This window comes from Passer domesticus, chromosome 12 (assembly GCF_036417665.1).
Source record: "Passer domesticus isolate bPasDom1 chromosome 12, bPasDom1.hap1, whole genome shotgun sequence".
Taxonomy (NCBI): Eukaryota; Metazoa; Chordata; class Aves; order Passeriformes; family Passeridae; genus Passer; species Passer domesticus.
In genome coordinates, this window is record NC_087485.1 from 5479577 (window position 1) to 5505140 (window position 25564).

The window sequence follows — 25564 nt, forward strand, 5'->3', positions numbered from 1 at the left end:
ATGCTGGCAACTACAGACAAGGCAGAATTTAAATAGCCATTATCCACTCACAACTGTAAGAAGCAGGAAAACTCATCCAATTTTTCCAGGAACTTATGTCTCCTAGTGTCTCCCTGAATCATCAATCATATTCCTTCCAATGAGATCTACTACAGGCTTTATTAAAAGAGAGGTAGCCTATAAAAAACCCAATAAACAACCTGTTGCAATAAATAGGTAAGACTTAAAAAAAGGGGGGGGAGAACTCCTATTAATAAGGAATTAGGTCTATGAAAAATAACAAATCTTGAGTAGATTCATTCATTTATTATTTTTACAACTTTTTTTCATTTCTGGTAAAGAAGTTAGATCTCTTGAGGATACTACAGTACTAAATCTTGAGGAGTGAAAATAGTAATTATTAGAATAATTAGTAATTTACTTTTAAACATGGGTCGTTTTGTCCATTTCTACTTATGCAATATCTACCTTTGCATCCAGTTAAGTTGGCATCCATATTCAGTTTTAACTTAAAAACACCTGCAGAGCAGCCCCTGTGAGCTCTGATAATGTGCACTGAAGTGGAACTATGGTCATTGTTTCTTATCATTCGCACTGGGAAACCATGTAAGGTCAAGCTTGTGTCTCAGTAAGTAGCCTTTGGTTTTAATTACCGCCTATAAAAGGTGAAATCTGGGTTTCAGGAAAGGCAAGATGAATTTGCTTGTGTGAAGCTACAATTTCACCCATGGTGAACATGCAGCTGTGTATGCACCTACCTGTGCATACATCCAAGGCTCTGTGGCTTAGGATTGCCTAATATTCCTTATTGCCAAGTAGAAAATGGAGCATTTAAAATATTCAAATGGGGTATGAAAGGTCTACATATGACTGGATAGCAGTCACCTCTATTAGATTTCAAAAATTAGTGTACCCACAGTGATAAGACTCTGGCATCACCAGGGGCAAGAACTATGGGGGTCAAAGTCATATCAGGTTCCCAGGACAAGATCAAAAGTGTTAGCGGGAAATAATTTTCATCTGAAAACTGTTAAAGCCACATTAATTCTCCACTGTCAGCAACAGATCAATTGCTACAAAGGTTTCATGGCTCCAGGACAGCTTTGCACATCTGTTGTCCTGACTCCAGATGAGCCACCCAGTCCCACACGTGCAGGCTCTCTCAGGGCAGCAGCTGTGTTACTGTGACATGTTAAAGAAAACAATCACGTCTTGTAGAGCTTTGGCTGATGGAACTGATTTCATGAAAACACCCAGAAAAACAACCAAACCAACACCAAGGCGCATTAATCTGACTTTTAAACTCACTTTGCTCTTCTGAATTGCATCTAAATTAGATATGTAGAGTTGTTGTCTAAATTATACAGTGTATCACCATCAAGGAAATTTTGATTATAGACCCTTGACTTGGAAAAGTAGCTGTGTAAATTGTGTTGGAGTTTGGAAATGGCTCTTCCCTAGTTACTAGCCAGACCAGTGCTCCTTTTCCACAGACTCCACCACAACACTTTTCCTGTTTCCTAACAACATCATCTTCTAATTTAATTCCATGTTCTCACACAAAATAGCATGTATATGGAAGCATAAATTGTATTTTTTAAAAGCAATCCCTGTATTGTTCCATCCCATCAGTATTTAACTGGTAGTGACAAAGCAGCTGTTATTTTTCACACTCGAAAAAGCTTGGTGATATCTCAGTTACCAAGAGGTGGCAAAGGAAAGTATTGTCAGCAGTTGGATTGAAAACCTTGAGTTTCATTTCTAGCGATGATTTAGCAGCTCAGAGATGTCAGATTCATGATGAACATGATTTGACATTCTGGCTGTTGAATACAGGATATATTTAGCAAAAGTCAATACAACAGACACAACTATGACAAGCAGAAAGCAGCCCTAAATATGGTCCTGGGTGAGTTGCTGGTGTCCACAGCAGATTGGCAGCTTTGCATGGCCGTCTGCTGTTGTCTCTGGACATCCCCAAAAATCTAGGAGCAAACCATGTGTTGGCTGAACTGATTCTCACTCAATCACAAGAGCAATCTTGACAGCCCAGCCCTACTATGCATGAAAACATGTTGCAGGGTATTTTTACACACTGCTATATTTGTGTGTCCATAAAGTGAATGCCAGGCTCACTCCATCCATGTAGGTCTCACTGATACCTCCCCTTGCCCAAAGAGTGCACTTGAATGCATCAGGAATGGCTGTCTCAGGAAAACTGTTGGATATTTGTTATTATGTAATGTTATTAAATGTAAAGAAACAAACCATGTTTGGGGAACCCCAGCAAATCTCATAGCTCACAGTCACGTGAATTCAGCTGCCTTAATTTCTTAGGTTGTTTAATTGTAATTGGAATATTGACTCCCAAATTAATACTTGTGCCATCAGTGTCAAATCCCTGCCTTGTAAACCTCTGGGATCAACTGAGCAAGCCTGGTTGCACTGGGCTCTGCCAGGACTGGCTTTACCCCAGCCCGACACTGGGCTATGACTCCACTCTCACTAAGGGGCTCTAATCAAGGCTGCAACTGCTGGGAAGCTCCAGCCCAGTGGTCTGTGGCCAGAGGACCTGCATAAACCCACATTTCTACACTGGGTGCCTCTACTGGCTCAAGCTCAGCCCACCCATGACTCATTGTATAACCTGGCTGCACCATTCAGAGCATGCAGACACTCCCAAAAGATCTGCCACCACCACTGGTTCCACTCTCCTGGCTATGATGGATAATTTTCACTGCTAATGAGGAAGAGAAACAGAAACCGAGTGTGTGTTGGTTCCTTTCCAAAAGCCTGTCCTGACTGACAGCTGGAACCTATCCACTTGAAAAGAGGGCTGAATGGAGATGGATTAGTGGTCACACAGGCCTTCCAGAACATGGGTTTTCACAAAGCCTGGTTCTCTGCCTCTGGGTCTCTTTAATGCACCAAACTGATTTCTGGTGGATTTTTTGCAGTTGAAAAGAAACTGTGTACAGGACAGTGTATGTACAGTCGCAGAAGTGGATCTCCACAGCTCCCTCTGCTACACCTGAATAAAGTGTCACCAGCATGAAGGAAATCACTATAAGCAGAAGAGGAATAATCAAGGGTGCGAGTTTTGGCGGGTGTAAAGTCCAATTCTTCACCCAAGATGTGCTCCTTAATAGAGCTTCAGCATTGTTCAGTGCAACCTGCTGCAATCACTCTGAATCTGAACCATTTGACCTTACTACATGAAGCCTTGGTGTTTCCCAAATCCTGCTAATAAAAAGCAAATGGCCATTCTCTTACTCACTCTCTGCAGCAAGCGTGGGGCCATGGGAGGGAATGCAACGTGCAAGTGTTTAGCAAGGCAGAGGTGGTTTGGCAGGAGGAGAGGCTCTCCCTGGGCTCAGCGCAGGTGTAAAGCCTGCGTGTGCACTGCTGCCTCCCGGTGCAAACAGGCTGTGCTTTGTGCTCTGCTCATCCATCACCCGCTCTGTCAACACAGGTCAACTAATCCTGCTCTCCCTGACCTCTGACCAGCACGCCGAAGGGAGGCAACAAAAATTCAAATGCACTGCTGAGGGAGACAGAATTGTTAAAGCTGCCTTTTCTTCTCACCGAGACAGGGTAAAACAAACTTCTAAATGCTATTAGAGAGCAGACCTCCGTAAATGAGGAGAAGCTGCACTCTGAGTCTTCCCCTTTATGATTAATAAGTTGTCAGGTCCTTCAAGGGCTTTCCTATAATGTAGGCAATTTATTGGGTTTTGCCCTTAAAGACTCCTGCCTTGATTTGGTCATTTTATCTCACTATTTAATGGTTAAAAAAAAAAAAAAAAAGATAATCAAACAACAAAGGCAAGCAGAGGCACAGCCCAAACAGACAAAAGGGGACTGCAGACACACCAGACCAAAGCTGCCAGCTCCACAGGGGGAGCTGATTCTTCCACTTGCTGAGGCGAAACAGTAAAACATGAGTTAAAGATGTAAAGGGTGAGGTAAGAAATACATAAAGGCTAAAGAAGACAGCCTCAACTCTCAGGATTAGTCTATGTGTCTGGAGCAGGATTTTCAAATAGATCTGGGGGCAACTCAAAAGAAAGTTGGCCAAAACAGGCTTTTGTACTTATAATAACAGTACTCTTCAAAATAAAGGCATTGCTCCTCATTCAGAGAAGTTTCAATATCAGAATGGCTAAGCTGAATGTATTTTCATGCCTCAATATATCTTTATCTCTGGGACAATGAAATCTCAATATTTTGAAAGGCTGAATGGAAGAAATTGCAAGACTCACAAACAAATGAAGCAAAGACTGTTTCTGCTTTAGCTGCCAAGGTAGTCACATGTATAGTGTTTTTATTGAAAAACTAAACCAGGTATTTAGAGTAAATTCAAAACACCTTCCCACTTCCTCCAGTTACTAACATAGTGGAAAAATATACACACATTCACTCGTGTGTTTTTGCTTGAGGGATTCATCGTCATTTCTGTAAACAGAAGGGAAGATGTGGAAATTCCTTTGCATCAAAGAGAAGCTGAGCACAATAAACACAGCATAAACATTGTGCATCAAGTATTGCAGTGAGTGGCATGTTTGCAGGAACGGTTTGGGTCAGAAAGGATCTTAAAGCTCATCCAGTTCCAAGCCCCCGCCAAGGGCTGGGACGCCTTCCACTATCCCAGGCTGCTCCAAGCCCTGTCCAATCTGTCCTTGGACACTTTCAGGGATGGAGCAGCCACAGCTGCTCTGAGCAACCTCTGTCAGGGCCTCAGCACCCTCAGAGTAAAGAATTTATTTCTAATATCTAATCTAAATTTACTGTCTTTTAGTGTAAAGCCATTCCCCCCCAGCTCCCCAAAAGACTCACTGTAGTGGTAGGTGGTAATGAAAGGGAGGGGTGTGATTTTACAGAATAACTTCCTGGGCAGATAGAATTGAACCCCAAATACAGAAGAACGTAAGTAGACAACCTGGTTTTGGTGCACCTGGTCCCATATGCTATTGCACTCTCAAAAACTGTTTTAAGAAGAAACTTCTTTTGGAAGCCCTACAGTTTTGGTAATTCTATCTCTGAACAACTTTTCAGCTTGTTAAGAGAGATTTGTTTTTTCAAATCTAACTGGCAAACTGTTCGCCCATGGAATGCAAATGTAAAAATTAAGGTGAAGCCAAAAGAGAATCTTCCAACACAAGAATGCAGCAAAAACTACATTCAAAACTTAGATGTTAAAGTTTAAACCATTCTGACCATTTCAAAAACTGAGGATTTCCCGCTCAAACAATTTTTCAGATTTGAGTTTTGGGTTGCAAAAAGGGTAAAAAAAACTCACAAGCACACCTTCCAGGCCACTGATGTCTGCTGGAAAGCAACCTTTAGACACAGCCACAAGTTGACAGCAAAATAGTTACTGTGCCTGTCACTCACACTAGATAGCAGAAACCCACAAATGTATGTTCCAGCTGAATTTTTGATCCTAATATGTGCAATTTTCTGATCTATCACATGATATTTCTCTGAGACATGGCTTTGATATGAAAAACTGGTGGAAATGCAGTCCTTAGGCACCGTTCTAGCTCACATATGTGCACACAGCTTGCCACTGATTTCAACAGGAGTCACATTTAAACAAATTTAAACTAAATGTTCAGTTTCTGGTTGTTCCCAAGATAAACACGAGCAGGCCCCTGTGGCGTGATAGCCGTTAATGCAAATGCACAGCTTTGTTGATATGTAAAACCTTCTAAGAGCCAGAAGCTGGTTATTCTTAGTCATCAAGATGAGATTTGAATCTTTGGGATGTTTGCCTAACCCTGTAGGCTTAATCCATTCTGAGTTACAAATTAGAATACTCCAGCAGTCAGTTACAATTGAATCTGGATCACTGCAATGTGGAAAGTTGCTGGTCAGATTATGGGCTGACCCTACATTAGAAAAATCATCAATAATATAATTACCAAAATTACTATCAGAATCCCGAACAGAAATAGTTAGATGGCCACAAAGACTTATGTATGAAGGGTGAAAAGGCAGGAACTGATTAACTTCACGCTAGAAAATTGAGTTCAAAGTTATAAGATGCTCAGGACTGGAGGGTTTTTATTGCCAAGGCAGGAACAAGTGAAGAGCTGCTGAATGCAGCTGATATTCCATTGATAGCTAAGTAGGAGACATCCTTATAAAGCTGTGAAAAGAAGTTTAAATAGGTCTTCACAATTCAGGCTGAAAAGCAATCTCGTGTAGAAACCACATCTAGTTCTCTGCAATGGCCCTTATTCAAAAGTTGATGGGTTGAGATCGTCCTCCACTTGTGTTTCCTTTTGTTGTTGTTTTTTGTAGGACACTTCCTGTTTAGGAAATGAAATGATATTCAAAACTGGGGTTTTACTGTAAGTGATTTCAGTAATGTACTTCTCCTCCTACCACAACCACAACTCCGGTCTCTATCTCTCCAAAAACAATAACAATAATGAATGGTGAGTTCATGACATGTTGCCTCGTGATGCAACTTGTCAGCAAAAAGGAAGAAACAGGAAGGTTGGCTCAAGGCTGTTATGGAGCTAAAGCTTGTTTGAGTGTTTGTTTTCTCACTTAAAACAAGTATAAAATACTTGTATTATGTATATTCACTTTTTTTTCTTTTTTCCCCTGAATCATTCTCACCCAAACAATGTAATTAGGAGCCTGAATTTGATCTACCTGTCCCTTTGAGTTGAGTCCTGGCATTGCTGTCCTGAAGGTGAGCAGACACAGCCTGAATACAACACATTTGACAATATTTGTCACATATTTCTGTACTTGTTCACCAATGTCTTCTTTTCACCCTGTAATTCAAATTATATTCTTCACTCCTTTTTCCTACACTAATATAAGCAGAATTCAAGTGTTTTTTGTGTCACTTGTAGATTTCTAACTGAAGGATCACAGTTGAGAAAGATATGAGGTTTTTAATTTAACCCAAATTGAGTTCAGTGTAGATAGAGCACATAGATACAATGAATTATGAACTAAACTTCAACAACATGATTATGAGGAAATGTGGCAGAAAGGCTGCAAATCCACAAAGAGCTGTTGGCATGATCGTGTACTATTATAAAAAGGAAAGAAAAGCCAAAACAATGTGAGTAAATGCTGTGATCTACCTTCACATTATGCTTTTTCTTTGGTGTTAAAGTCAGACCTCAGTACATACTGTAGTAACGTGGCAATGATATTTTCTTATTTAGTGTAAATAATGATGTAGAATGCAGAAAATAATTTGATAAGCCACTCGTTCCAAGAAGCAAAGTACAGCTGGAAGTACCCATCATCTGAAGACAAACAGTGAGTAATAATCACTGGTGGCTGTTAAGAGTCTCAAGGTAAGTTTCTCAAGCACAAGGGTGCAGACACTTTTGTCCTGGGGAAAGTCCAGCTGAGAAAACCCCCCTGGGTCTGGATGTTTCCACTGCACACGGTTCTGCTCCCACCACCTCTCAAAAGCTCTGGAGAGCTGTTATGCACTGCCTCTTTTCAGGGTCCATGTGGATGTTTTTCACTGTTGGTGAGAGTGAATCCCAGTGCATTCACAGGGAGCTGGGGCTGCCATAGTGCTGCCTCGGTTTTACAGAGCCCAAGCTGAAGACAATGGGGTTTTCTGGGGTTCAGCACCTCTGAATTCCAAACCATTTAAGGGAATTCCTCGAAATAAAAGGAAGATTTCACTATTACAAAGTACAATTTAGTGAACGCCAACCCCTTTTATAATTATTGTTTAGAAAATATTAATTTTTTTAATTTTAATTTTAATATTAATTTTCTGTAAGAAATATTGATTTTGTCACTGAGAAGGGGTATTACTTTATATAGCTTGGAGTGAAAATAAGGGTCTTTCAAAATTTTTCAATTTCAAGCTTTCAGATATTTTTTTCTTCTGTTCTAGCCTTTTGACCTCTAATTATGATTTGAAAGAGAAGCTATTTTTTAAATGACCACATTACTTAAAGGACCTAATTTTTTCTGTATTCTCTGAATATCTGTAAAATGCTTAGAGACTCTTTTGGAGAATTATAGCTGTATAAGTTTGCATAATTTTTATAAAGAAGTAAAAAAGAAGAATAAAAAGATACCATGTATTTTTAATCAAATTGCCTGGATTCTTTTTTTTACATAACTTGCTGTCTTAGAACATGAAAATACAGGGGAACTGAATGATCAAGAAACTCCCCATTAAAAAAATGCAAATAACCCATTTTTAATTTAAAAGATAAGCTAATTAAAAATAATGGCTGTGGACAGTTCCTGACAAAGCAGTTCAAAAACAAGAACCATGTATTTCATGAGACTTTAGTGTTTTTTAATTAAGATGATTTTTCATTTCCCCTCTTGGCCTGTGATAATAAAAAGCTGCAATTGGAAACCAAGCAGGTTTTTTTTTTTTTTTGTTTCCCATTGAGATGTATAAAGAAGCAAGCCTGATGTTGACTGATGGGAAGCAAATAAAATCCTAGGCAGTTCCACTCGGCGTTAAAAGCCAGCCACAAATTTTTAATCGAGGGAAGTAAAGAGGAAAACTCACTGCTCATCATGCAGCAGTGAAACTGTCCACTGGCTTTATCTCCCTCCTGGCTGTCGGGTGCTCCCCATTGCAGTGGCACTCACAGCTCTGCCTCTGCCAGAAACTTTTCCTTTGGCTCATCATTTGTTATTTGACCCTCTTGCCTCTTCCCCTATGTCATCTTTTCACTGCAATTCCTCAGCAACAAAAGAGCTGTCACCAGCTCTGTGACAACAGAGATGTTGTCAACATCTGTGAAGCCAACAGGGGTGAGTTTTGATCAAAACATGGAAATACAGATAGTTCTAACTTTTGGTAATGAATACGTAACATTATTTCATCCTGTCATTAGAGTGGACTTTCTTAATCATCCTTCCACCAGTACAGGAGCTGGTAATCTGAGATTAAATAGAGCAGGGCTACGAGTGGGACAGCAAAGGAAAGACAAAGGCACTTGGGCAGACTCAAAATGAAGATGCAAGAAGTAAATGTAGAAATCTGGCTCTCACTCCTAAATCAAGGAACAGGCAGCACTTTGTGGGCATGGATTTGGAATTGGAAGAATGATAGAAACCCAGGGCATCCTGTCCTGCCCCATTAACACTGCCAGTGGGGCAGCAAGGCTTGGCCTGACAGGACTCCTTGGTCCTCCACCAAACCAGGCTGCACCCAGATGCTCACAAAGCCAGAGTGGACATACCAACAGGCCACAGCCTTTCTGCATTACTCTGAAGAAAAAAAAACAGTGCAAATAGCCAGCTGAGATGGATTTGCACCTCTTTTCGTCCAGCAGAGTGGCACAAAGCAGATCAGGTGCAGTAATCTGGACCCTTGTGTCCTCAATGCTGTTTTCAAAGACAGCAAGCAGGAACAGGAGACAGGAGTTACAGCAAACAGACATAACCTTAAGGACACAATATCCACCTGAGCAGAGGAAGATTAGAAGAGATACAAGCTATTGCTTGGAAATGTTGTCTTAGTGGTCACACTCCTAGCACAAGGAGGTCAAGGGGATGAGGGAGCCTGTGTGTGTGAGGCTGCAGGTCATCCATGCAGCTGGTGACCAGGGAAAGGCAGCAGAGCCCTCAGGGAACACATGCAGGGACCCAAAAAGGCAAATGAGCCCTCAGCTAGCGACTCCACATCCTTCCAGCCTAAGGTATTTTGTGATTCAGTGATAATTTGTCTTTCCTGTGCATCTGTGCAGTCCAGTAGGGCTGTTTTACAGCTGTTCAGACAATGTTTTATTAACTGTAACACCACACTGAGAAGTCATTGCCTATTTCCAATTCAGATCTACCCAAGACATCGCCCACTTACAGCCACAGCATAGGAACTCACTGAGTGGGAGAAAATCAGATCACCAATGTGATTGGATTGCCATCCATCCTCTCTGCCCTTCAAAGCACTAATTCATGTCCCTATTCATTCTGGGGCTTATAACCGTGGGGTGAGAAAAATCCCCTCATGAGTTGGAAAGGTGAGGCTCAGGAGCAATCAGGAAACCTTTGTAGGCTTGTAAAATATGAGAGACATACCTTGCAGCTCCCAGGTCACAAGTTATGAATAGAGCCCACAGTCATTATGCAATCAAATTTTATAGACTTTAACTGACCCTTTGAAAGCAACCTAAGGCTTTTAAAATGTGAGGCATCCAAGAAAAAACAATTTCGGAGTATATGAAGATGCTCGTAATGCTGCTAAGTAATTCATTCAAGTTGTGTTTCTAGCTGCAAAATTTATCAGGTTGAGATAAATATGTGCCTTCAGTTTTCCAGCAGAGTATTTAGTGGCACTCACACTTTTCCAAAACTAATACAGAGCCCACAGAAACAGCCTGCTGAAACCATTTCCCCTTCTTGGAACGCAAGAGCCGACTTATTTAAAGTTTATTTTTACCAATTTAATCTTCAAAACTTCAAAGTTTGTTTTCTGCTGTATTTTTAAAGGCAAAACCCCCAGTCTCTACAGGATTACAGCCAAATATGTGCAACATCGAGGTACACCTGGAAGCCATTAAAACCTGAACTTCAAATCTTCTGGCAAGGAGGGGTGTGGAAAACTCCGTCCTCCCCCTTCTCCATGTTGACACCCTGTTTCTATTAGGATAACCTTGAGCCAGAGGTGTTCAAAATAAGAATTCAAACTGCAAACAAACACATTATAAAGAACTCTGCAGTACTTCTCCAGGGTAGGGTCAGAGGCCAATTAGGTCAGGCTGAGATAAAGACAGAAACCTCATAAAGAAGCAGAGAGTTCCCAAAGAACTGAAAGATTTCAGGTATGTTTAAGTATGCAGATATTTAACTCTAAAATGCAGAGGAATATTTTTCCTTTTCTTGATCATGTTCACTGAAAAATCTTTATTTGAAGTTGAAATAAAATCAATTCTTTTTCCTCAACAGTGTCATTCTTTTGAAACCTAGGCTCAACTCCATGACTTATTTGGATATCTTGCTTGGATATCTTTTGTTTTAAAACCAGAAAATGCTACTATGATTTAGAACTCTTTTTTACATATATATATATATATATATATATATATATATATATATATATATATATATATTTCCTGGTAAATTGTGACTTGATATAGATATGAGATGCCAGATTGTTGGAAGTAAAACAGAAATTGCACTGTGAACTGCCATACCAGCTGGTAACCACATTTTCTAGAAAATCTGTGGGCAGGCTGTCTTGAGAAAACAGAATGGGAGCTAAATTTGTTGCTATTTTTGTGTGATAAGTAGATAACTGAAAAGGCAAAACACAACAATTTCACTTTAGAAGTGTTAGTTTTCTAACTATTCATATTTTTTTTTTCTCTTTACATTGGCTTCGCCACAAAATGCTTTGTTCACCCTTTCTAGCTTACATACATAATGTCTACAAAATTTGCCTTTCTTATTCTATGTATACTGTTTCAAGCCAAGCATAGTCCCCCAACATTATGTAGTAAAGAAAAGAAAAGAAGAGATGGCTGCTGAGCTCAACTTCAGTACTTGCAAGACAGCATCTTTTTTTGGAAATCCTACTGCCTTTAACGAGAAGCACCACAGCACTGCTGCCACGTTTGACTAACGTGTGGTTTTTATATGAACAACTTGATTCCTTTTTTTAGCATGAAATACTGATTTCTCCATTCACAGAGCAAGCAGCCCTTTGTTTCCTCTTCAAAGAGCTGAGTTCTGAATAGGTCCCCAAAATGCTGGGATGGTCCTGCCATAGCATGTGAAAAACTTCTCAACTATCCAACCTGCAACTCAGGCACATGAAACTAAACCCAAGTATTTAACTGAGGTGGGAGACCATCCTCATCAATGAGGGCAAAGAAAATATTTGGAGAAGTTTGGAACATCAAACTGATTGAAGGGCACCACACAATGTCACAGAGGGTTGGTTTAACATCCTCTTGGATTCACCCCAGAGCTGTGAACGGTGTCACAAACCCCCCAGCTTGTGACTGTCCCCCACAGGAGGGCAGAGGGGCTGTCTCCCCCTCCCCATGAGTAGAGCCTGTCCATCCATCCCCTTCTCCAGGCTCTGATCTCTGCTTTATGCAGTCCCAGCACTGGGGGTGCCAGGGGAGCACCCCCAAAACAGCAAATATGGGATAAAAAACAAGTCTGGGCTCTAAGTGTCTGTCTGGCCACTGCTCCCAGGTCACCTCCAGCTAAACAGTGACAGACTTCTGGCACTCAGAGGCAGGTGGGGGAGGCTGTGATAAACCTTGTTTGTCCAGGTGCAAAGCGAAATGTGGTTTTGCTGTTTTTCTTCAGAAAACAGCGAGGCAGCCCCACAGGCTCTCCGCTCTGCCTGGCTGCAGGGCTTTCACGGATCCTCACCATCCCACCATCTCTGGGAGCTTTTCAGGGTTTAAGCTTGTTGGGGAAACACCTTTTTCAGTTCAAACAGCATGAAGAAAAGGCTAAATGAATCCTGTACCTCAAGCCTGGTAACAGGGTAGATTTGCTGGGAGTAATTCTTCCCTGGCAAAGCCAGATGGCTGAATGGGGTGAGAGAGGAACATTTGCCTCTTATGCATGATTTCATTATTCTTATTATTATTATTATAACTTGAAGAACTGACTGTTAAAGGCACAAGTTTCAGGGCTAAGACCATATGCAGCCACTGCTGGAAGCACTGTGAAAAAGTGATAAAGGATGAACCAGAGCAGAACTCGTTGTAAAGCAAAGACACAACTCAAGGTTGCAACTGATATGGTTGTGCTTTGGAAGTGTAAATAAATGTGAAATGTAAAGGGATTTCATTCCTGAAGTTTTACAAAGACTCTGAAAATTAAGAGAGGAAGAAAGCATTTTCTTTGCTGCTCCACACACACACACGAATGATGTGCCCTATGCAACTCCATTCATTTTTGTGAATTTTCTCTCTTTGCAGCACATAACCCTGCTGACACATAGCACCTTGTCTCAGCACCCAACACGAGTGCAAAGTATTGCAGAGGGAAGTGTTTCCTTCCCCTGTGTGCATGAGGAGCACTGGGAACACAGAGCAAGGAGGATTCACAGAGGGGGCTGAGGTCTCTCCTAACACCCAAAGTGTGGCCAAAAAGAGCAAAGCCACCTGTTTTGGTAGGAGGTGAAGCTTATGCTGAGGGCAGGGGAGCAGGGGCCAAATGATTGCTCTGATGAGTTGTCATGGATTTCTGCTTCTTGGAGTAGTGCAGTTTTTGTATTCTTGGAGCAGTACAGCTTTTGTATTCCTCCCATCTGAAATTAGGATTTAGATTTTGAGAAAAGCTGCTCTTTCTGAGGACAGCCTGGGCATGGAGGCATTTTACACTGGTTTGGCAAACAAAAGATACTTTAAAAGTAAAATCTTTGAAGGGTATCAGGAGCAAATCCCCTTGTGTTTAACACTGACCTCTGGAACAAGGAATACTGGAAACAACTGCACTAGATTTATCCAGTGGTCTTAAGGGGCTGAAAAGCATTTAAGCAAGTAACAGCCTCCTGCTTTCCCAGGCCTGACATCAGACTAAACCTTTGTCAAAAGCCAGGCAAATATAAACCCACATCACTTCATTTTTAACTCCATATACTTAATTACACATAGAGTTAGCAAGCCAGTGTGTTTTAGTTAAATTATACTGACAGGCAAAACTCTCTGTAGCATTTAATACAATTGAGCAAATGTTTTCCCCCTGAAAGTGCCCTGGGAAGCAGAGTAGGTTAACTAAGTTACTTACAATGTGAAAAGCACATGTAGCATGTCACCAAATATATTCTGAGTTGCATAAAAGATGTGCCATGTTCTAGCAGCTAACTCTTAAACTCTTGAAAATTAGAAACACCTGCCCAGTGTGCCTCAATGCTATATTTATTTGTCTGTGAATATTTATAAGCATTTAAACTACTAACGTTGTTGGCATTGTTAAATCTTGATTGTGAAGTTTGTAAATATTCAAAAGAAGCAGATGTTTACTAATCCCATTTACCTTTAAGGGAAAAAAATGTAAAACTGGAACGAAAGCAGATTGTTAAACTGTTTTCCCAACAGAAACAACCAAAATAAATTACTGCAATCTGAAGACTATAAAGAGTGACTTCAAAGGTCAAAGGATTAAAGACAGTCTAAACCATGAAATGCATTTTATTAAATTAATAAAACATATGATTTCGCTAACCTAATTACACGGACAAATTAGCTGGAAAGGAACTTCAGAGCTTGCCATCGCGGATTAGCGCCGGCTGTGGCGAGGGTGCAGCAGCCCTGCCCTGGCTCACACAGCCCCATCCTGCACAGAGCCTTCTCCAAGGGCAGCGTGGAGGGAAGAGCCAGGAGCTGAGAGGCTGCCAGGGCTCTCCAGTGCCTTCAAAGGGCTCCGTGCTGCTCCGGGACCCAGCTCCGGAGCAGGCGCAGCCGCTGCCAAGGAGGCCTACACTTGGCTCTGCTGAGTAACCAAAACACTAATTCAGCTCTCTCTTCATCTGTTTTAAATCATGCTTTTTAAGTGTATTTATGTGATAAAGAATTGAAGCTGTTTCTTTTGGCCATCTAAATAATTGGGACACTCTCCTTTTCAAATAGATTGACGTTTAAGTACAACAAGCGCATTGAAAAGTGAGTTTTGCCTCACAGAGCCTTGAATTTGCTTAACTCTTTCAGAGCTTAATAGCAGCTTTTCTCAAAGCTAGGTTTCTCAAGGAAATATAAGCCTTAAAGGGATCAATCCTGCTCCCACAGAAGTCAGAGAAAGTTTGATTTAAAGTGGTCTCAAAAAGAGCACCATAGCATGGACTATTTTACTTAAGCAAAGAAACTATTTCTTCACAAAAGACTGCATTATTCCATTTATAAAGAAAGTCCACTCCCAAACAAAGTGACTGAAAAAGCTATCATTTACTCAAAGCACATCAGCAGGGATAACAAAATCTAGGGGAAAAAAGTATGGCTCAGCTGGGGTGGTGACATCCCAGGGGACAGCAGCAGAGAAAAACGTGACAGTGCCATGTTTTGCAGGATGACTCTCATTAGCTTTACGAAAGTTCACATCCACATTCTCCTGGTTAATTCACCTGCACAGATACAGCTGGAAGGAACAGTGCCTCTGCAGCTCCTTCTGCTGTGACATTAAACGTGGCAAGGTTATCATTTAATACACCAGCACTGAAGAATTGATCCATGCCCTTGAAGGAGGGGGTGGGGCTTTCCTTCCCAATACTTTACAATTTGCTTGGACAACACTGGAAATGAATCCTTAAAATTTCTCAAGTAGAAAAACTTCACAGTGCTACTCCCAGTAAAACGAGTTCAGATTTATCCTCCTCCATAAGTTCAATTCTCTACTGACGCGTGTTTTACTGAGCTATTTCTCCAATCTCTATTTTAGGGTTTAAAGGTTTAAATTTTAAAAAAAGGTTTAAATTAAAAAAAATATATATATAAAGAAAAAAAAAAAGGAGCTTATGCCATTTTAACTTAATATTTGTTCACCAAACTATCACTATCTTGTGACAGTGAAATAGCATTTCACTTCAATGGCATTGACACCATGTGCTCACCCCATTACCAAGCTCCCCTCAGAATTCACAAAGTTTGTGATGAAGCGATGTGACATCCCTAAAAACTGAGAATTAGTGCTGTTTCCAATTGAGAGAATGTTTTGAAAGGTTCCCCTGATTGCTGTTTAGTCTGCTATAGATCCTCACAAAAAGCCACACATTTTTTCTCTTTGTTTCTTTCTTTTTTCTTCTTCTTTTCCCCCAAATAACATTCTAATCTGTCATCAGCTTTGGATAGGAAAGAAGATGTCAATGATTCCAATATTTTTAATTTTCAAGGTCATGTAGCCCAAATCATAAAGAAGGAGGTCTCTTGGGTCTGTGCAGCAGTGGCTGAATATGCAAACAGTTAGATCTGGAAACAATTTCAGGCTGATTTATTAGGGTCAACCTTACACAGAATTGGGGGAAGGGGAGGGGCGAGGTTCTAAATAAAAGGAAATCAGGAAAAAAAAAATAAACCCTTAACTTTGTAGACTGGCAGTACAGTAGGTTTTCACTTATGCAGTGTCATCTGGCTCTGTTTTCCCATGAGGAGGGGTTTGGGCCAGCATGTCCTGAGCCAGGAAGACTCTTCCAGGGAAGTCACAGCAGATCCTCTCCTGCCTACACAGGGGGACCACAGCAGTGTGCCAGCACAAACGAGGCACTCCCTTCTCAGCACGACATGGGTGAGCAGATCTCCCTCCCTACTGTCCAACCCCACCTTTATCTGTCCTTTCCAACCCTGCCTTCTGTCTCTGAGCACCCCTGAGGCAGCACAAGCCAAGGCTCACACAGCTGCCCACCAAAAAGTAGCTTTTGCTGCCCCACACCACAACACACAGCAATACCTGCTTTTGCTAATGGTTGCCCTTAAGGCACCGAGAAGACCATATTAATAGTAATTCATGTTGGGATGCTCTGAATCAGCAAGACATAAGAAAATGAAAATAGCAGCAGCTTTGCATCATTACAACTCTACCCCTTGTGGATTTTCTGCTAGTGGCAATATCCCTGAGCTGGCGTAGACTAAAATATTCTCCTCTTAATACCATTCCCCCTCTCTTCAACTCCTACACTCAAAGAAAGCTGAGTTTACTAAGTGGCACTACTTTCTTATTTTAATGAATGCATGCAAAGCATATTTATATGAGTACCAGAGCTCAGAGGTTTAACAACGAGCTTTCTCATTGTAGATCCCACACCCTACTCACTACTTGCACAGTTTGTGTTCAAGAGAACCTCACACTACAAGTACAAGTCAGAACAACAGCAAAACAACAATCCTTGCTTTATACTGCATTAATGTAGCCTTCTGGCCACATCAGAAGGTTAAATCTTGGGATAACAATCACTACTAAAAACAAAATAGCACCAGTGCTTCACAACTGAAGGACCCTCAGCCACTTTGGTGTGAGGGTTCCTCTGTCAGGCCAGTGAGATGCTGAACCTTGTTTATCTGTGAGTGCAAAGCACCATTCCCCATCCAGCAGAGTCACTCTGACCTCTGTGTGGAACCTCAGTTCTCCCCCTGCAGCATAACAATGCTGCTTTGTGCAGCCCGTGTAAGGCCATGGGAGTCAGGATTTACGGCTCCTGCAATTTAATAATAACCTTCATCCTTTCTGGCTTATCCAGTTGACATTCTAAAACAAAATATATAAAATGCCAGAACTTTTTCATTGCTTCTTCTCTCTGTTAACTGATCCTCATTATCACCCACTTTGCAAGGGTTTCTTTAGACTACAAATGCAGGAGGAAAACTCCAGAAAAAACTACTTGTTGTGCTGACACACAAAGCTTTCACTGAATTGCCTTTTTGTGCACCATGTAAGAAGAACCAGCTATACTTAACACCCTAAATATTTCTGTGCCCACATTCAAACTACAGAAAGCAAAGGTTACAAACCTTCTAACATCTGAAAAAATAGAATAGTGATTTTCCAACCTTTATTCATTGCAGGTGAAGGCCTGATGGGCATTTAACTGGTATTTACAAATAGCTGAAGCAGTGGCTCTGAACTGCACAGGCCATAACATGGGAAAGATGATAACACACAAGGGCAGGGTGAATATTCCAGATTTGCTCCTGAAATGAGCTGAAAACCTATGATCCAATTAAATCAATAGAAAACACTGCTGCCTGAGCATTCTAGGGCCCAAACTGCAAACCTCTTTTTTTTCCTCCCTTATTTTTTTTCCCCCTGGGGGGTTGCTGGCTTGCTCAGGAGTGGCACCCATGGCACGGTGTAGGTGCCTTGGCAAGCAATGCTCAGTCTGGCCACGTTGGCTTTGGGGGCTTCTAGGAATGACTCCTTTCAGTTTCAGTCCCATGTGGTTTCACACCTCGACCCCACAAGCACACTTTGAACTTGTGGTTCAAATGAATGAAAAATCACAACAGTCAAAACCATTGCTTATTGTGGGGGAACTAAGCCTGACTGTGTAACAGATGGTTTTAAACCAAAAATATAAATTAACCTCATCTTCTCAGTTATAACTTCCTTAAAGCCTGCTTTGAAAAGGGAACATTGCTGCTCCTCCCTTAGCTTCAATTTGACAGTCTCTTAACAGCATTCTGGTTTTCCCATGTGCTGGCTTCTAAGTGCAACCATTGAGTTTCCTATCATGGCTCTTCAAATGGGCTCAGGTAGGAAGCACAACTTCAGTAAGATTATTTTTTAACTATATAAAGCTATAAATAGCATTCCTGCTCTGGACTTGCAGGCAAATCTAAACCAACATGATGCTAGGTCAGTCCTTAGGTTGCATGTGCTTGATATAACTATCTGTATCCGAGACGGGGAAAGGAATTGCACTTATAAGTAATTAACCAGTTTAATGAACATCAGTCAAGGGAAGGAGTTCAAGTTTAAATTCAAGTCTATGCTTGGCTTCTAATGCCAGAAGAAACTGTGTACATTTGGTTTTCCCAGCAAAGCACACAGGCAGTGACTGATAACAGCCATTTATTCTATCTCAGCTTGCTATGCAAGTATTTGCCTAGGACTTAACCCTATTGAATTCCAAGTAGTTTTCGAGTTTTACTGGAGGGAAGTTTTAACCTCTCTCATAGACAGTCCTATTGCAGCACTCTTAATGCTGCTTTGATAACAGCAAAGCACTGGGCTGCTTGTTTCGTGTAGTTCAGAATAACAAAGCACTCCAGCAAGCTGTGAGCGAGTGCAGCTCCAACCAGCTCTAACCAGAGCCTGATATCTGGCATACTCCTATTTCTGCATCTGATCAACACATTCGGCTTGGGGACTGCATGACAAAAGATCAGTCACTTGAATATATAAAATGCCACAGGACATGAAACCAGCCATCTTCAGGCAAAAAATAAAAAATTCTGTTCACAAAATAAACTCCTGAACCAAAAGCCAGGCAGGCAGCTACATCTTTGCTAAACTGTGAAACTATGACTTCTGAAGAATCACGACCTCCTCCTGTATATAGTTGCCATTGGAGAATTTGTTCCAGCCTTTGCATTCAATATACACTTGCCACATATTGATTTTTTTTCCCTTCAAAGCTAATCTTTTAACTTTCCAACTGCAAAGAAGAAATATTGTCAGACTGATTATGAGGAAGCTCACTAACAGTTCACGCATTTGATGCTCTGGCTATAATGTTGTACAAATCTAATGTCATAAGTCCTGGATCATGTACAAATATAGAAAACAGCATCAAAGATACAGCTTTTCCCTGGGTATTGGTCTTTCAGCTTGCAGAAGACTCATTCATTTCAAAACATGCTGGAGTAACTGACTGGCTGCACTGTAACCCATAAATGCCCTTATATACAAGCCTTCGTATGACATTATTAAATGTCTTGAAACATTTTAAAGTTTTATTATAGTGTTTGACATCAACAAGGCAATTAGTGAGACCTGAGACCATGTACTGGTCAGACACAACTGATACCAGAAGCACTCTGTAAAAGTCAATGGTTGTCTTGGGTTTACAGGCTAAGGGTAAATGTATGTCCATAGACACACTTTTTCATTTTTATAACTATCACTGAGGCTTTGAGGAAAAGCCCATATTGCCCAAATCAGCTTAAATCACTGGTTTCTGATATGAATAACAACAGGGGAGAGAAAGAATGGAGACAGGACCATAGAATGGTTTTCTTTGGAATGAACTCTGAAGATCATCTCGTTACAAACTAGAGATGCCACTCACTGGATCAGCTCCAACAATAATATGAGTAAAGGAGTGAATTTTCCCCCAAACTAGCAAAAGACTAATAAACAACAAATATATCACTGTGTTTTGATAAGGCCTTTCCCCAAAGACATCAAAAAGCAGTTGAAAAGCACCAAACATGTCCAAGGCTGCCAAGAAAAGTGCCAGGGGCCACGGAGAAGACAAGCAGAACTACAGCTTCTCCCCACAACAGCAGAGTCATGCTGAGGGTACAGCGACAGATCCCCACACCCAGCCAGGCTGTAGCAGACATTTCAGAACTGCCACGCACAAAAAGCAGGAGGGAGGATCTCATACATGTCTTATTGTGCACGAGCAGGCAGAAATGGGCATTTCCCAGAGCTTTCAGTGTGTGCAGGAGCTGTCTGTAATCAGCGCTAGCGCCACACGCAGCCGAGCTGGCTTTGGTGGGGGACATATGTTCCTAATTTGTCTCCTGCATAACCAGAAGGTGTGTTTACTGCTACGAAATCAAGTTAGCATTTACAAAGCATAATTATCTTTAAAAAATGACTTTGCCATAACTTTCAACAAACTCAGGATAGACTGGAAAAGAAACGAGGAGTGCTGTAGCTCATTAAAGTTAACATTTTATTGAGCAGGTGGAAACAGAAGTCAGCTGTCTGTTCTTAGTTTCTTTCCTCTCTGACCTCTCCTGGGAAGGGATGTATTCTAACAACAGAGTAACAAATTTATTCTGATTTTTTGGGGTTTGTTTTTTTTTTTTTTGTTTTTTCTGGTATAATTCTGGTTAAAGGTTTTGATCCACAATAGTTGAGATCAAAAACAGAAATGTGAGTGTCCCACAGGCTACAAAACTGCCCTACTTAGTTTTCTGGCCAAATTTTATAAAATCAAGCTGAGACTGAAGCATCTCATAACTGCAAGACATTAAATGTGAAATTAAGTGACAGATAAGTAATCTAACAAGACAATCTCAGCTACAAGAGTTTATTCACCTCTGCTTTTCAGAGTCACATCTCCCTATAATTTATGGCATACATATTTTCACAATTTGATGCAACACTTACATTAGTTTAATCAAACACTTTCAGAGTGCTTGGTTCATTACTTGTGTGGCACTATATCAATTGCACTTTACTTACTTCCCTAATCAAAGAGTATCTGAATTCTTTGGACTGGACAAATGGATATAGATTTTACAGGAAAACTAAACGAAATGCATATGCATTATTTTAACTCTGAAACATTTATATTCCCACATAGCTCTGATTTCTAATCCAACTGGCTAATATTATTCACTGAAAAATCATAGTACAGTAATTTAAAGGGATAATAAACACATAAAACAATAAATAGTAATGTTCTAAGCGCTTGCCATGCCAATAAAGCTGTGATTCAGTCAAGTTCAACCATGGGTATGGAAGTAAGCCATCTCTAGTCATCAAAATGAAAAAAATCCTATCAAGACCCATTGATTTCAGTGGGATTTAAATACAAGTTTAGGTTCTGGATGGATTAAAGGTAAGCACACTCCTGAACCAGAGCCCAAGGACAAACACAGTAAATGATGCCAAATCCTCAATGTCACTCCAACTATTTAAAGTTCTTCAGTGAAATCTTGTCATTTCCCTGTGCCCATCACCCACAGCAAAGGGTGGCAGATCAGGTTATTGCTTCACTTCTGCTCCACGCTTTCCTAGTGCTTTATCTTGTCAATAGCCTATACTTATATATCACAACATTCATTTTATGTTTTATTACCCTACCTAACTAGCACTATGCTGCAAGATCAGAAAACCTTTACAACTGCCATTAAGTTTGTCTAGACAGAGGTTTTTTTCCTTAATTCTTTTCATTACAGAATATCCTTTATTTTCCTGTCATGACATCAGTTCACTTTAGAAGGACACTCGTGCACACTGTGTCACAGGAACCACACAGGAACTATTGGAGAAATTCTTGGTGACTGAGGCACGTTTAGGTACAGTTGTAAGACATGAAAACATAATTCTTAAAACGTTTTCCCCTTTTTTCCAGAATTCAGTGATACTCGCTGGAGTTGCGCAGCTAGCTAAGCCAGAGTCTGCTCTGTATCCTAAATCCATGCTCAGAACTTGCCATGCACCAAGCAGGGCACCAGAAGTGAGACAGACAGGGGTGTTGTCCTTTGTCCTACAAATCCACAGTGTGGGAGAACTGTGTGATAATATCCATCAGAGTAATGCAAAAAAGATTTCCCATGATGGGCTCTGTACAATTGTTTAAGCAGTTACTAGTATTTTGCACCCAAATATGAAAAATTTTAAACATTTTCAGGATACTTTTGGTTCACAAACCCAACTGAACTTCTTTATGAGGCTCTAATAAGGGGGAAAGGCAGCAGAAATTCAAACTATTTAACCATGTATTTTAGCTTCAGAGTATTTTGCACTTTTAGCATTTTTTAAAACACGCATAGCCCTGTGTCAGAGCTATTTTTCACATACACCAGCAAATATGTTTTTGAAGAAAACAAAAGAAACAGGGGGTGGGAGGAGGCTGGATAGATTTTACCCCAATATTAAATATTAGTATTAGTTAATGAATTACTGAAAATCAATATTAAATAAAAATTGTGTTTATTTTGTAACTTCAAGTGGCATCTTTTATCTTAATACCTCAGTTTTATTTGTCATTTAGAAGCTTTATTGTTCCAATAGCAAAGCTAAAGAGGTCAATTCCTCTTTAACAAGGGGCTCTCCCCCTTTTTCCCTTTCCCCCTCCCTCCCCTTTTTTGGCTCGGCCTAAATTTCTAACACCACCTTATGAAATGTAGTATACAGCTTTTAATTGTGCCCAGAGGCAGTACAACTTCAGAGAGGGTTTGGAGCAACTGGCAGAGGATTTGCAGAACAGCTGTGTTCCGGGAACATGTGCAGGAGCGCCGTCAGCACCTGCGCCCGCCGCGCTCCCGCCCCTGCTCCCCGCACGCTCCACATCTGGGATTAATCACCCCTTTTAAAGGAATTAATACTCTTAACGTTTTTATTTTATTATACCTGTAGGAACATGATGCTATATTAAAATCTGCAGCTTATAAGTAGTATTTTGTTCGAGCCAGAGTTACTGGGGGGAATAAAACCTCCCTGCGCTTTGCCAAGAATGAATTGTTTTAATATCCCAACATTCAATATTATTTATTATTAAAGTCGAGCGCTGCTTTGGTGAGTTACTGGCTTTCTCAAGCTTTAACCTACTTTTCCCCACTGAACTCAACCTTACAGTTCCAACACTTGCTGGAAATAAACCCCAATAGTTCCTCCCCCCATCACCATTTTCTCAGTGTACACTATTCATGCTGGAAGATTAAAAAAAAAATCCTTTAAAAATGTGATATTATTTAAATGTCATTCAATTCCAACAGCAGTATTTGCTTACAGAGTTCAGACAGCACAGAACTCTATTCATGCATGAGTTATGCCACATTAACCATTTACGATAGATTTTCATGTTAATTCTACAGGGGAGAAATCATATTAGATTTGTCCATTTTGTGTAACTTATAATGGAATTCAGCAACATGAGTCCTGCTCATTAGAATGGTCGGGACTAGAGAGAAAGCTGAAAAGAAGAGGAGGGAAATCAGCTCTGGTATTAATGCACTAAAATGCAGACATTTCCCAAAAGTCAGGTACCTGAGTGAACATTTCTGAGTGAAAGCCACAGAGACCTGACACTGTTGCTGATATTTTGGAGTGCACTAGAATTGAGTTTTAAGAGTGCCTCTGAATCAACAATTTATCCCAAAGTCTGATAGACCAAGCCATAACCAATAGAAAAATACACTACTAATACTTTCTGCATTATTCTCTAGAGCCAAAAAGACATAGTATTAAACCTTGTTTAAAGACACGGTGAATATGACAAGCTTTTGTCTTGTACTACATCATTTATCCAAGAATTGGAACAGAAATATTTATCCCTCCAAACTCTTGGGTAAATACCATCCCAGATTTCTCAAAGCACATTTACTTACTTTGAAAACTTAGTCTGGAAATTAAGCAAACAAGTACAGCATCCAAAACTGGCACATTTTGCTGTAGGAATAATTTTCCCAGTGATATCTACAACATGGTCCTTTTGTATCTCATAATTCAGTTGCTTAACCTCAGCAGCAGAATGGCTCTGAAGCCAAAGCCATATTGGTCACAGGCACTCTTGGACTAATTTTTCTAGTAATTGTGAACCTCAGCAGCCTCCTGGTCCCATTTATCTGTGTTGGGTACCTTCCTCCTGATGCAGACAAACTGCAGCACAAGACTAATTGCATTTTTGGCTTTCTCTGCTCAGTATCTTTACCACCTTTGCTCAGTTGTTCTTCCAAGCAGATTTTTCTATTTCTGTCATAGTGCACAATATATTTGTAGTGACTGTAGCCTAAAAAAACTAAGTACTTAATGAAATACATTAAATTAAATACCTATTTTGAGAATTACCCTGCTCTGCCTGAATATTATGCACATTACATATTTTAACAGGGAAGAGGGGGAAAAGGCAAATCTTGTTGCTCCAGCCCAAGCTGGCAGAGCAGCCTTCCTGACTCACCAAATTTCTCACTCCCCCTCACCTCAGGAACAGCCCCCAGGAAAAATCCACTCAAGTGCTCAGGATCCCACAGCACCTTTTGTTGGGATTTACCCCTTCTTACGGAGGTGTTGAATACATGTTTTTAAATATAATTGTTATTTTTTGCCATCCTAAGATGGTTTTGTTGCGAGGGCATGACAGATGTGTGTTAATTTGTGCCTTACTTAGCTCCTGTCACCCTGATTTTAATGGAGCTGAACAAGTTCATACACCACTATCTAACTCACTGAGAAATCATAATCAGGCTGATTTATGCAATGGGCAAATCCACACCTCACACTGAACCTGCAGCACAGGCTTAGCAGAAATGGAAATACACGCAGGTATTGCTGCCCACACAAGCCAAACTAGTGGCGAAAAAAAAAAAAGATTCAATTAAATCAGTAAAGCAAATGCACAGTTGCACAATTTTGGTTTTGGAGCCAAAGGAAAGCTTGTCCCAAGAGGTAATTCCCTCTCCCTTAGCAGGAAACAAAACCTGATGGGCAGAAGTTGGGACTGGCTAAGTGTAATTTTAAGCACTGATGATGGGGATGGGGACAAGGGGTGAAAAGAAGCACAAACAAAGCATTCCTCTTTTTCCCAGATTCTCAAGTATAGTGGGTAGGTGTGGCTGGTGGTTTTCTCTCTTTGAGTGCTTTCCTCTCTGCTGTTGGGATGCCCAGGGAGGGAGCTGGCCCTGCTCTGAGCAGGAGGGGGGATGAGGTGACCTACAGAGGTTCCCTCCAGCCTAATTTTTTCTATGACTCTAATCAAAACCCTCAAGAGATGCTGAATCTGGCAATGCCAAACATACCCAGGAAATGTAAAATTAGAACTGATTACCAAGACATTTGTGAACCAGAAGCCTCTGATGCCATTATATGGTCATCTAATACTTGGACAGAAGCCTTTGCTGTCTGAAAAATGTTGGATGAAGCAGACTAATTGCAAAATACTATTTGCTGCCCTGCCAGCTTTTCCCTGTGGAAAATAAAATTGCAGAGATCTTGGGAACTGGTAAATTTGCCAAGGTGGAGGTCGGGTTATGAATTCAGATTTTTAAATTTTTTTTTTTTAGATATCAGTAATAATTAAATGGAAAATTGAGAAGCAATTAGATGGCAAGTTGAGAAGTAAAACTACATCTCAGAACTCTAGGAATAGATTGCACAAGAAGCAATGTTTTCAAAAGTACCAAGGGGATGTAGGAGCCTATATCTTGCTACTAAAAATAAGGACCTTGGTCCTCAAGGCATTAAAATAGCC

At 40.6% G+C, this 25564-nt stretch overlaps 1 protein-coding gene across 3 annotated transcripts in view; it reads right to left on the minus strand.

Annotated features, from left to right (window-relative positions):
- The window catches only part of WWOX (WW domain containing oxidoreductase), a 475065-nt gene that overhangs the window by 41400 nt on the left and 408101 nt on the right, over positions 1 to 25564 (minus strand). Inside the window, exon 9 of one of the 3 annotated variants that reach the window (XM_064386771.1) lies at positions 7621 to 7647. The exons of the other annotated variants lie outside the window; for them this stretch is intronic. Coding sequence (XP_064242841.1) covers positions 7636 to 7647 — 12 coding nt within the window. The 3' untranslated portion in view covers positions 7621 to 7635. Of the gene's footprint in view, positions 1 to 7620; positions 7648 to 25564 lie in introns of those variants that run through there. 3 annotated transcript variants of the gene reach the window in all.